Consider the following 12,558-nt stretch of genomic DNA (forward strand, 5'->3'; position numbering starts at 1 on the left):
CAAATCCTGATATCGCTCCGCTCACATGTACTTCACCATGTCTTAAAAACCAAGACTTTATTACTGTCCAGCTTCTAAGAAATCTGTCCACTGCAGCCAACAAACTGAGGAAGCGAACTGGGATGACGAATAACATGTTTATTTGCACTGGATGAGAATTCATTCAACAATTTACATACAAGTTTCAAAAAGTTTTATGAAACGCACGTGTATTATTATAAGCCCATGCAAGTGCAGCGAACGCCTATATACACAGGTCTACTACAAACCTGCTTAATTACGATACTAGTGAGTACAGTTGACTTAACCATTCGAAGCAGATCATCTCAACATCTAAGAATGCAGTCCGTACTGCAAAGAAAATACAACACATCACCATTATAAATATACACATACATACACATTTTACTCATGAAACATAGCAACATTCTGTGTAAGCCATTACTGTATGGAATATGATAGGGTATTAGGTATCATAAATACAATTCATATGGACTTTACACATTCTTTATGTGGAGTTTAAAAATTATGCAACATCTGCCAGACATACACCTTTTCACACCTATGACATTTCATCTGGCAAAAACCCATTCACTGTTGTTATGGATGAAACAGTTCCACCAGGGTACAGCATGCTGTAATATCAGTTTTCTTTACCAGTCAGTCAATACAGTGATGTAGTTTAGGCTGATCATAATACAGGGAAATCAGTTTTGTACACTTCTATTTTATATGTAAGAATGTTGTACTGAAATGTGTGGGGATCAAATTACTTGTCTAAATGCCAACAGGAAAATAATTTAAAACAACACAGAGCCTAATGACACATATTTTCACAAACGTTAGAAAGATTAATGTCCCCACCGAGGTTTGTTGTCTTATAACAAACATGTTTGCTAATCGAGCTCATATTTCAGTAAGAGTTAAGTGATTCTTTATTGTGACTTTAAAATAAACAATATAATGACATTTTACAGGTATATATCTACATCATATGCAAAGTCCACTCTGTTACATAATAAAGTAATATGCACAAAAAGTATTGAAAATTATGCTCATAAAGCTTTTAATCAACAGCTAATCAGTCTGTAAAAGTACATTTTCAAAAACATTCCTTTACAGTAGTTCTATACAGTACAGATATGCACAAAGAACTTTAAGTGCATCATGGCGCAGCACATGCTCTAACAAAACATCTCCTGAAACACAAAGCACACAAGAAATGGTAAAATTGTATTAAAAACAAGTGTGTGATGAATGCATCCATATAGTACGCACAGATGTGGTGAACACATAACATCCAATTTCTGCCAAATGCCCCAAAAGTAACATGTATTTTCACATGTCCTTTGCACAATGTGCATGAAATTAACACATACAAAGGCTGACCATGTCTGTCTGTATGTATGTATGTATCATTCAGTTCGAGAACCAGTGGATGTGTTTCGATGAAATTTTGTATGGACATTATGCCACTGAGGTCTACCCTAAAAGTCTACTTTTTTAATATTCTGCAATGAGCAATACCAACATGGGGGATGGACAAACTTGTGAGGTGGGATCAACATTAGTACCACTTATAAAAGGGTCACAATAATGTTCAGAAACAGATAAATCGTTGAATAATATAAAACATGGCAGGTATATGAAAAAGAAAAAGAAAGCTGACCTGGACAGGATTCAATATCATGACCATAAACAAGTTCAGTATGCTACCACACAACTTGCATTATGTTATATTTGTACTGATTTACAGTATTTTCAGTCCTTTACATGCACTAAGAACGCATGACGTATAGTCAGAAACAAAATTCAAGTAAGATAACTGTGTCATCTAATACGAATACTTTTTGTTTAACATTTACTGACGGAGACTTTCAACAAATATGAAATAGGCCATACACTACACATTTATATATCAGATTACATTACAAATCAAAGCCTTCTGAATTTATGCTGTTCTCTTATTAAATAATTTCTGACAAACAACTGAATCAGCATAGAAGAAAGAAAATGCTTAAAACATATATTCATGCATTTCAGTAAAAACTGTCGTTCGTACATACGTCCTTGCTGCCTCCATCATGTCTCAGGATCTACATTTACAGTCATAACTACTCAGCACACACAAAGTTCACAATATATTCTGTACAAGATGTACTGTGAAAGGTAACATACCAGTCATCCTTTAGTGCTTGGACTTGCTTTCAATATCCTTCACTCTCTCTTTGTGGCGCTTTATTGCCTCTTGGTGCCGTTTCACTTGTTCTTCATGAAAACTAATTTCATCTTTCAAGTCCTCTTTCAGCTTCTTGAGTTGTTCCTTTTGCTATGTAAGAGGAAAAAAAATTAAAATATTTCTCCCATGTCTGATAAAAAAATATAAATTTCAGCATTTTAAGAAACAGAACAAACACCAAATTCCATTTACACAGTTTACAATTCGTATCACCTAACAGTTTGACGCACAAAGGCAGAAAAGGTATAACTAGTGTAAGATATATTTCATCAGAAACAACTAAAATGTTAATTAATTCAAATTAAAAAAGGCCAGAAATCTAGCTTAATATAGCATACTTTCACACCAAGTGCAATTTCCAACTTAACCTCTTTCAGACATTGATGAAATTTGATGAGGTTTCAGTCTACAGACAAAAAAGTCTTTTGATCCCTACATCTTACTGAAATTAAGTGCTAAGGTTTTTCTTGCACTATGAATATGTATCACCTGCTTTAACATTCAGAAGGTCTAAATTCTGCTCACATAGTATATTTATGGATTTCATACAATTATCGGAATAAATAGTGATTATATTCCTAAACAGTGTTAAACAATTAATCTTTGTAATGGAGACACTCTTTTTTCTTTTGAGATAGAAAATTAATATTTATGTGTTCTTTGTGCAATGTGGACAAAATAAACACATATAGGGCTCACCATGTCTGTCTGCCCATCTGCTCACATGATTAAAGTTGGGTGCTACAACCTAAACTCACAATTATTTACTTTCTACGATCAGTAACATATATGTTCATTTTACGCACATCGTGCAATGAGCATTATAACTTCTAGTTTAATGGTACCAACCTGCTTATAGAAAAATTCTTCTTCCCTGCCAGCTTCTATCTTCCCAAAAGCACCACCAGCTTCACGAATTGAACCTCCACCACCACCCCCTTTTCCAGCTCCACTACCAAGGTCACCCAACTGACTAGAATAATATCGGCTATAATATAAAAACACAAACATGGTTTTAAAATCATTTAAAAATAATTTATGTGGAGCAGCTATTAATTATGAAACTCTTATGTACAGTTTTAACGACATTGTCTTTAGATTTGTTAAACTCGTCAAAATCAATTACCACACACATTAGTTTCCACTTTCCCATGGAGCCAAATTATTTCCGTTTCTTTCTTCCTCCTGACACTGTGAACACATGGTCTGCACCTTCCATGCACTGTGTTCCATTCATAAGCTGTATTTATTATACACAAATATGAAGCTTGTCATCATCCATTTATGGATAAAATTTGTGATCAAAAACATTAAAAAGGTGTGATATGGAATCATGTGGGCTGCGTAACATAGTGAAGTGGCTCAGTACTCATGTATGACCATTTTAGTATTATCATGTTATAGAGTATCTTCACACATAAGATGATATACCAGTAACAGCAATTTAACCACTGCCATTTAAAAGAAATCACTGTCACTATCAGTTAATCAATATCTGACGTTGCTGTTCACATTGCACTACCTATAGGCAGCCATATCCAGTAGCCAGTAACAGGTTAGGCACTGGACCAATCTGAAATCACTTTCTGGTGACTGCAACAGACTGGCAGACTAGTGAATAATGAAGTGGAAGGTACCAGTATGTCATTACTTTACATCAACTACGAATAATTTTCACTGAAACTGATTAAAAATAACTGGATTGCTCATCTGATTATGCAAGACAAACACAATACGAATGGCTACAATAAGACATTAAAAACTTAGGGTACGTTTGCAATATAACCAGCTGCTTTAATCAATGAAGCAAAATGTTGCCAGACAAGAGGCTAGGAGTATTGGATAAGTTAAAATAGTGCTTTAATGTACATAACTGTAAATAAACCTAACATTCAGAAACAGGTATTAGTATTGTATTACAAAGCTGGTTCAAAGACAACTGAAAGACTTTATATCACACTTTACCTCTAATTATCAGTTTAATAACCCAATTTAATATAACCTTACAACAGCTAATAATTATGTATTTAGTATGCTGTGGGCTTCGTCTGTGTCAGTCCATAACTGTAGGACTCCACAGGAAGAAATACATAAATCAGTTTTTCCTATATAAAAGGAAGACCTGACAAAAAGACACAATTTTGCAAATGTAAGTAGCTTTCTGCACTTTGCTCTCCTCAAGATTCCCATAGAAAATAAATTACAGGGAACACATTTTCTTACGGTATAAAGTGCTGGTTAGCTTATATAAAACATTATCCTAGTAACCTAACGAATTACCTCATTATAGACAAACTAGGATAAAGACGAGAAGAAATATTATGTAACGAGTTCATGTTTTCCAATACGTTACGGTACCACAGTAGTCCAATTTACAATAATACCGAAAGATGGCGCATGAAGCAGTGAACATATTAGCACGGATACCAAACCCACATGAAGTAACTTCTTCACTACCACAGTTACAGACAAAACAGACCATAGATAATACCACAATGTTATCCAGGAACAGACATCTTTAGTCTAAGTCATAGACTCTATGAGTTGCCAAATCACCCTGACTAGGACTGCAAGCTCAGAAAGAATGTTTACGCAGAACGCTGCAAGTGGCGTGGTCAAAACTTACATGAATTAGGGGCAGTTCATTTGTAATAGACAAAACACATTTTCTTGTTTTAAATCGTTGTTGAAGTGCAGAACCTAAGACTTATTAGGTAATGATGAATATTTTTGATCGGTACATCTGAAACGCATTTTCTTTTGTCCTATCAGAACTCTCTGGGGTGGAATATCTACAACACATTTTTGTAGTGGTAGGAGGTATAGGTAGTGGAACCGTTTATACCCCTAGTTACTTGTAGTTTATATATACCAGACTATAATAGAGTTGTAATCAAGTACCACTATGCATTGATGTTTTTTCTCACACACAAATGAAGACAAACTGCAGTTGAATTTGAAATGGTTATAGATGGTTTGGGTTCAAAATTTAGAAATATTTTGATGTAAATTATACTGCTGCACACCAATAGTAATAGTGCTCACTGCAGCCTGCCAACTGTAATGGCTGATGTTTCACTGCCATCTATTTGTAATGGCAGTGCCACCTTTGAAATGTGACAAGCAGTTACTTGCTGTAAGGTCTATTTCCCATCATTTGGTAATGATTATGGGGCATTTATTTATTATTCCCAAAAGGGCAATGACAGTTACCAGTCCTGATGGTAACCGGCATGAACCACTGGGAGTAAATCCTACTCCAAATACTGATGGTGCAGTGAATGCAGCCAACCAAGTACCTGATCAACTCATAGGACCACACTAAGGTTGCAGAATGACATACTTCCTGGGGACAAGTACCCAATGCTGCCACTGTTGTACATAACATTCTGTATCATACAGTTATCCCTTAAACACTGAGTTATGATGGTGTAGAAAGTTCTGGAAATGGGGTGTTTCATTAGCCATGCTATGCATTAAGACAGAAGTCAGGATGTGTGATGATAACCACAGTTTTAACTTCACTGTTCAGACTGCTAACCTGCATGTATGATCAGGAAAAATTCATTTTGTATTAGCCTGATCATATAACACTTTCACCCTGCAGCAAAAAGATGACATCCTGTTTAAAACAATACTATGACTAGGTTTATTCAATAACAAATATAACAAGTGTAATACAAGAAAGTAATCACAAAATATAGGATGGCTAATCACACACTCGCTCACCAATTGCTAGCAACAAATGGAAGATACAACATTGTTCAATTTTTCACCAAAGATTTCCATATATAAACAGATAACCTAAAATTTATCAATAGTTTCCAACATACACATACCTTAAAATATTAAGATGAACAAGAGCCTCACCATCATAGTCACAGCACAACTTTCATCATTCAGAGTAAAACCCAGAATAACACATTTTCACAACATTCTCCAGAAGCATGTCTCTGTCTACTCAGTGATTCCCAGTTGCTAGGCAGGTTAGCATAATCTTAGCATCTGTATGATTGGTCATTTCTGTTTAAATAACTCCCATCAACTATCATGTAACCTAAATCTTGCAAAAAACACTAGAATTCTAAAATAAATGTATGCAGAATGTTTAGCCTAAATCCATTTCCCTTTTTGAATTTAAAATTATTGAATATTTATTAATATTGCTTCATAACTTTCAATTCTGAATGCAGAGAAATTTATGATTCAGTACATTATAATCTCAATGATTTGCACCATCTCGTTACTTTCAAACAAACACAAATTTCAAATTAAATTTGTAGCATGGTAATAAGTTTTAATCATACCAAACATCACATGCCTGTCTATAATAATTATATATAAAAAAACCTGTATCTGTCAATGTTTATTTTTTACAGTTTAAAGACATATGATGAAAATAAATGTTTCATATGTTTCAAATATGTCTTAATCTTGCTTCCTCTTAAAATTTCCCACCACATTTATTTTGTTGAAGAAAGTAATGGGCATAACAATGACCTCCCTCAGCTGACAGTTCAAGTTATCTGGAACAGTGGATTCACATGTGCATGCGCAGGCAGGCGCACACACAACTGCACACAGCCCTATGAGACAGTTTTTCTTTATGACATAATTATGAAACAAAACTTCTATTTTTTGGATAATTTAAACTATTATTCAGCTTCAAGATGCATATACTGTAAGATGGAAGAACACTTAAAACTTAACATAGGCAGCATTTTTGACACAAAAATATTTTGTCTCCATTGTGGCCCTTTGCAATTAAGGAGCGGGAAAAAGAAGAGAAGAAAAAAGGCCATACAAAAGCATTTAAAGATTTCTTCTTTTAGGAAAATAAAAGGACACTTCTTACTTTTGTGACAAACGTAACAGTTGTTTCCTAGCAATATCCCTGTTGATTTCTGCAGTTTCTTTTTCAATCCTAAGAATTTCCAGTTTAATCTCATGTTCTTTTTCCATAATTTCCAAGCGCCGTTGGTGTTCTTGTTCTCTGGCTCGTAAAGTTTTTAATGTTTGTTCTTCTTCAGATGAATTTACTCCTAAAACTTGTTTTGTAGCTGTTTCAGCTGTAAAGAATAAAGTAATGCAATACAATGCAGGAACGCATAAAATTCCTGTAAATGTTGCATCATATTTTAAAAAATCATAATTGTTTAAATCTTCCATAAAACTAAAGATATATCAAATACTGGAGTTTCGAATTTAAGACAACAGTCTTGATATCCAAATTGCTTGTACCTCTTTACTACTACAGGTTTACCGCATCATATCTTAAGTATGTGTAGTTTTTATTCTTAGGAGCATGCCCTATTTATTGTAGTGATACTGTACCATGCTGGCAAGTCATAAAAGTTGGAAGTTTTAATGGGCTCTATGATATTGGTCAAAATCAATTTTGTTTCTGGTATCTAGTTTGGTGTATTTAATACCATTTTTAATAGTGATTTAAAAAATGGAATACATAATTATCCACCACCCACAGTGCTGAGAAATTTCTAACTTTAATTTGCATTATAAAATATGAAAACACATAAAATCTATTGTATTGACATGTCTGATAACCAACTAACTCCATGGAGGAGAGTCCTTCTTTTATGGAAATCAATGTTCATTACTGTGAATCCAGTCCATACCCTCCCTATTACTTTAACATCCTTTTTTTTTTATTTTTTCCTCCCATCTACACCTAGGTCTTGTGAGTCATGTTTACCCATCACACTTTCCAACCAATATTTTATATGTATTCTCAACTCCCCCATGTGTGCTACATGCTCCACCCATCTCATCCTCCTTGATTTGATAATTCTAATATCTGACAAAGAGTACACATTACGGAGTTCTCTTTCTACAATTTTATGTAGCCTCCTGCATCCCTTCCCTTTTAGGTCCAAATGATCTCCTAGCAACCTGTTCTTAAATATGGTACCATCAATCCAAGTTCTTCCCTTATCATGGGAGACCAAGTTTCATGTCCATACAAAACATCTGAATTAAAATTTTATATATTTTAATCTTCATATTTTTAGACAGTTGTCAGGAAGACAAAAGATTCTTACCTGCGTGGTAGCAGGTATTCCCTGAAATTAATGTATCCTTCATCTCTTCATTAATGCAATTTTGATATGTTGGCGTTGTTCCCAGATACTTTAACTATGCCACATTTTCAACGGATTTATTAGTTGACTTTATATAATGATTTTGTCCCGTCCACACCATCAAAGAGAAATATTTGATTAACAATTAAAATCTGTACCTTCATGATATGCATTTGTAGGTGATATGCCTGACAATTGTCCAGCAATAATCTGCAAGCACATTTGGGTTCCATTTGCCCTGATACCATTTTTCGATCCTAGAGATGTCTTGGTGGAATCACCCTCCATGTTTGTTGCTCACCTCCCCTAGATTGTGAGGAAAAAATCTAATAGCAAATATGAGAAATGTGTTTAAGAGACATGTAATGTCCCTTGTTTTGTAAAACTCAAAAAGCTCAATGATGAATTCAGAACAGACGGATGATCAATGACTGCCTAAAAATGTTGTGGAATTGTTTGGAGCTGTATCAAAAGCACTAGTTCTCATAAACTCACTGATCTGAGAACCAATAAATATGCCCTCTTTTATTTTTGCTTTACTGATTTGAGGAAATTTGGTTTGAACACTTAAAGATAAAAATGCAGACAACATCCATATTGTGGTTTGCCAGGAAACACCAGAATTAACACAGTGTGGGTGACAATTGTGTATCACTGTACAGCATGATATAGGACACCATGCCACACAGTAGATGATAATGAATTTCTGCATATCAAAACTTTTGACCATGTTGGGTTTACTGCTTACTTATGGATGAATACAAAAGGACATACAAGGATATGTCATCACAGTTGTTTCAGGAACAAGCTGCCATGGACAATAACGAACTGTTCAACATCATGACCGGTGATGAAAGCTAGTTCCACCACTTTGACCCAGAAACAAAATGACAAGAGCATTGAATGGTATCACATGATATCTCCAAAAAACAGTTACAAGAACTATCTTCTGGGATGCTGAAGGATGCATACTGTTTGATTTTCTGTTGAAAAGGGAGAGCTCAAAGCAGCTCACTACATTCAGACAATGATAAAGATTGTGATGTGCACTTTGAGACAAATGTGAAATGAAAGACTGCCTTCCTTTAACACAACAATGTACAACCTCACACTGCATGTCTCACACTGGAGAACAGATGGGGAGTGCTCCCACACACACCATACAGAGTGTACTTGTCCCCAACACACTAAAACCTATTCATAATACTAAAAGATTACAAGAGGCCAGCACTATACAAACAACAATGCAGTCCAGTCTACTACAGTGGGATCTGTCAGCTAAGACAGCACTAGCAGAAATTAACTGATCAATTTGGAGATTTTGTAGTAAAGGGATAGCAGATGTCCAGGTAATAATGACTGTTTTTATGTGTATTTGTTTCGGTGTGATCCTGACTTTTGGTATGACCTCCATATATAAGAAAATACACAAATAAAACATACACAATCATGGCAAATAAATATCAATACATGAAAACGTTTTATCTATAATATGATACAATAACACTTACAAAATTCAGCTGGAGACTGATGAACAGAGGATGGCAGCATCATAGGAAGTACCGAAACAGTCTCAGGCTGAGATGACGTAGATAGCGATGGGCCAGGGACATTGGATGTTGTGGGAGAACAACAACTTGAATCCCCATCAGCCCTACTAAGGGTTGGGCTTCTCAATAGATCCACAGTGTTGGTGTCTTCTTGTTCTTTCTTTACTTCTGCAAATTCCTCCCTAAAAGGAATTTGTATGGTTCATTATGCACAGCAAGTGTAAACTGTTCATTATGATGAATCTATGAATGCCTGCACTGAAAGATTGCCACAGCAGCAGCAGCAGACTATTTATTGACTCTGTAATAGTACTATTAAGCTATGATTGACATATGAATTAACTTAACATTTCCCAGTCCATGCTTAAAACAGTGCTCTAGGTTTATTTGTTGCTTCATAGGACCAGTGACACTGCCACTTCTACCATCTTATAATACCTAAAAATGTCTGTAACTTTCACCAGTGTTAATTATGTGGTACCACACAAATAAAAAATTTCTTTCTTGTACTAATAACACAACATGGAAAGGGTTAGCTACTAGAGTCCAAGACTACATAATTAGAAATTCCAAAATGTAACAAAAATAAGAACATTCCACTATTGTGTTATAGAGAAAAACATATATATTATATTCCTCCAGATTTATTGGTCTGGTGGTGCATTGCTAGTGACTATAGCTCAGCTTCAGCCTTGAGATCTTGTTCAGGCCTGTATAGTTCCTTGGATGGAAGATTAAGCCACTGGAAATACTTTACCATCACAGGGAAGCACAGATAAACATGGAAAAACATCCATCATCCAAAGATTTGAATTTTTAATTTGAGTGTCTATGTAGCCAAAGATCATTGTCACCAGGAGTGGCATATTGTGTTTTGGATGTGTCACATCGGAACTAGGAGTGGGGGTCTCGGTATAACTTGAAACATTTCCAAACCAAAGAAGCCTCACTGTTGTCAATTTGAAAATTAATAAAGCAAAATAAAACTAAATAAATTCAACATATGGGCTCATGCATTCCAACTCTATTGTGACCACAGTTCATCACAATGTATTTATATTCATTTGTACCTTAGACCTAACTGCAATAACAGATTTGAATCTCTAATAAATAAAAATCAAGGCCAATCAGGTAAGCAAAATCACAAACAAACACAAATGGTAAACATGTCTATTCCAAACTGGAATACACCTCTGCACTCTTGTAACTTACTTTTCATAGTACTCGCCCCATTCAGTGTGAGTCACGGGGTATACCTGGGCTGCTTCTGTATTGGGCTGCCTGAAGCTTATAGAATGACGAGTACGAAAACTGTCCAACCAACCATTTGATGCTTTAAAGTCAGTTTTACCCAAGTGTTCTGCTGCTAATTTTGCTTGAGCTTGTAATAATGGTCCAGTAACATTAAAATTGTTAGATTTTGCTTCAACAAACCACTGCCATACAGCTTTATTTACTTCTTCGTTCCCAGTTTTTCTGAATTTTCTCTTTCGTGATCCAGCTCCTAGAAGACACTGTTCAAGTATTTCGGACTTCCTTTTCAAAATTTCATAAACTGCAGTCTTTCCACATTTGAAACGCTCTGTCAATTCTTTCACACTTAAACGTTCTGTTTCGCTACAATTTATAAGTGCCGCTTTTTCATTTAGAGTGAAAACACGCTTGTTGTAACTCGTCCTTGTAGGACTGGAAGTGTTCACGGGAATGAAAGGTATTTCCACACTTTTGGCTTCTTCCATCCCTGACAAAAACTTCAAATTTATAAGTTCATGTCGAGAAGCAGCCAGTATTTCAAAATCGTAAAATATGGGAAGGAAATTCATTTACCACTCCACTTTTAGACATCTATAGACATACTGTACACCACAGGAACGCTCCAATCCATTCTGATGTAACGTATCCCTGGAATTCTAGACACTTTGAATATCAACAAGGACAATAACATTTTAAGTGGAATCTCCGGAATAGCGATGAATTTGTGCAACTATTCTTTATCGATTTTATCTCCACACACTTCTGAAACAGATGTGAAACCGGATATAATTTGTTTCAGACAGTTCGTTGGAACACTCCATGTCAGATAAAACGACGTATGCTTTCGCTATACACAGATTCCGTGCCACAAAATTGTAACGATTTGTGTAAGAAGTAAACTTAGAAGTTCGTATTTAACCTAAAATTACTTACGGATCTTCTAATTAAACGTTAAGCGTACTAAACCGCAATCACTAGCAGGTGGATTACTTATCATAGATAACATATCTAACACCCTCTCGTTTAAAAGCAGGAGCATTGTCGCCAACGTAACAGAAGAAACATTACAATCGGACAAGATTGAAATGGACATTAAAAACATTCAAACAACATAAAATAAGAAACACTTGAAATAAAATGTAACTTTAGAATACATTAAAGATTATAGGGGTTATTATGAATGATGTATAACTATGTTCTGAAATGTGAGTTTTGAAACAAAATTCAGTACCTACTTTGCGTGCAAGAGTGGACCTTATACTATCCTAATAGTAAATTATGGTGCGGTTGAAAGCTTAACCGTTTAAAAATATTTAGGCATGCAATTCTTACCAGTGGTTGTTTGTAACATTTTAAGGGTACCTACTGTATATTTGTACTAATCTGCAGCATTCAGCGACAAGTGAATGTATGACGT

General features: G+C 35.1%; 1 protein-coding gene across 3 annotated transcripts; it reads right to left on the bottom strand.

Annotated features, from left to right (window-relative positions):
* Nucleotides 1-118: 118 nt before the first annotated feature.
* On the bottom strand, nt 119-12,142 carry LOC110836083 (uncharacterized). 3 transcript variants are annotated; one of them, XM_022076930.2, is made up of 6 exons: nt 11,100-12,142; nt 9,849-10,069; nt 7,095-7,308; nt 3,089-3,227; nt 2,179-2,329; nt 119-351 (listed from the first exon to the last, which is right to left on the bottom strand). In XM_022076930.2, the coding sequence occupies exons 1-5, from the start codon at nt 11,708-11,710 to the stop codon at nt 2,189-2,191; spliced, it is 1,326 nt and encodes a 441-aa protein (XP_021932622.2). In that variant the 5' UTR covers nt 11,711-12,142; the 3' UTR covers nt 119-351; nt 2,179-2,188. The 3 variants fall into 3 exon arrangements, with proteins under 3 accessions (XP_021932622.2, XP_087206577.1, XP_021932613.2); XM_087350451.1 differs by lacking the exon at nt 119-351 and adding an exon at nt 918-1,199 and having other exon boundaries at nt 11,100-12,139; XM_022076921.2 differs by lacking the exons at nt 119-351; nt 11,100-12,142 and adding exons at nt 918-1,199; nt 8,496-8,643 and having other exon boundaries at nt 9,849-10,007.
* Nucleotides 12,143-12,558: the final 416 nt, after the last annotated feature.

The sequence above is a fragment of the Zootermopsis nevadensis genome, unplaced genomic scaffold, assembly GCF_977971745.1.
Source record: "Zootermopsis nevadensis isolate Lab colony 2312 unplaced genomic scaffold, Znev_1.0 Znev_ptg000017l, whole genome shotgun sequence".
Classification (NCBI taxonomy): domain Eukaryota; kingdom Metazoa; phylum Arthropoda; class Insecta; order Blattodea; family Termopsidae; genus Zootermopsis; species Zootermopsis nevadensis.

Bases quoted from the DNA above. Each gene is read 5' to 3' on its own strand.
- LOC110836083 (XM_022076930.2), bottom strand. From the start codon at position 11,710: ATGAATTTCCTTCCCATATTTTACGATTTTGAAATACTGGCTGCTTCT. The intron at 10,070-11,099 runs GTAAGTTACAAG...AATTCCTTTTAG, and splicing joins TGGGGCGAGTACTATGAAAA to GGAGGAATTTGCAGAAGTAA. The intron at 7,309-9,848 runs GTAAGTGTTATT...TATTCTTTACAG, and splicing joins TCAGTCTCCAGCTGAATTTT to CTGAAACAGCTACAAAACAA.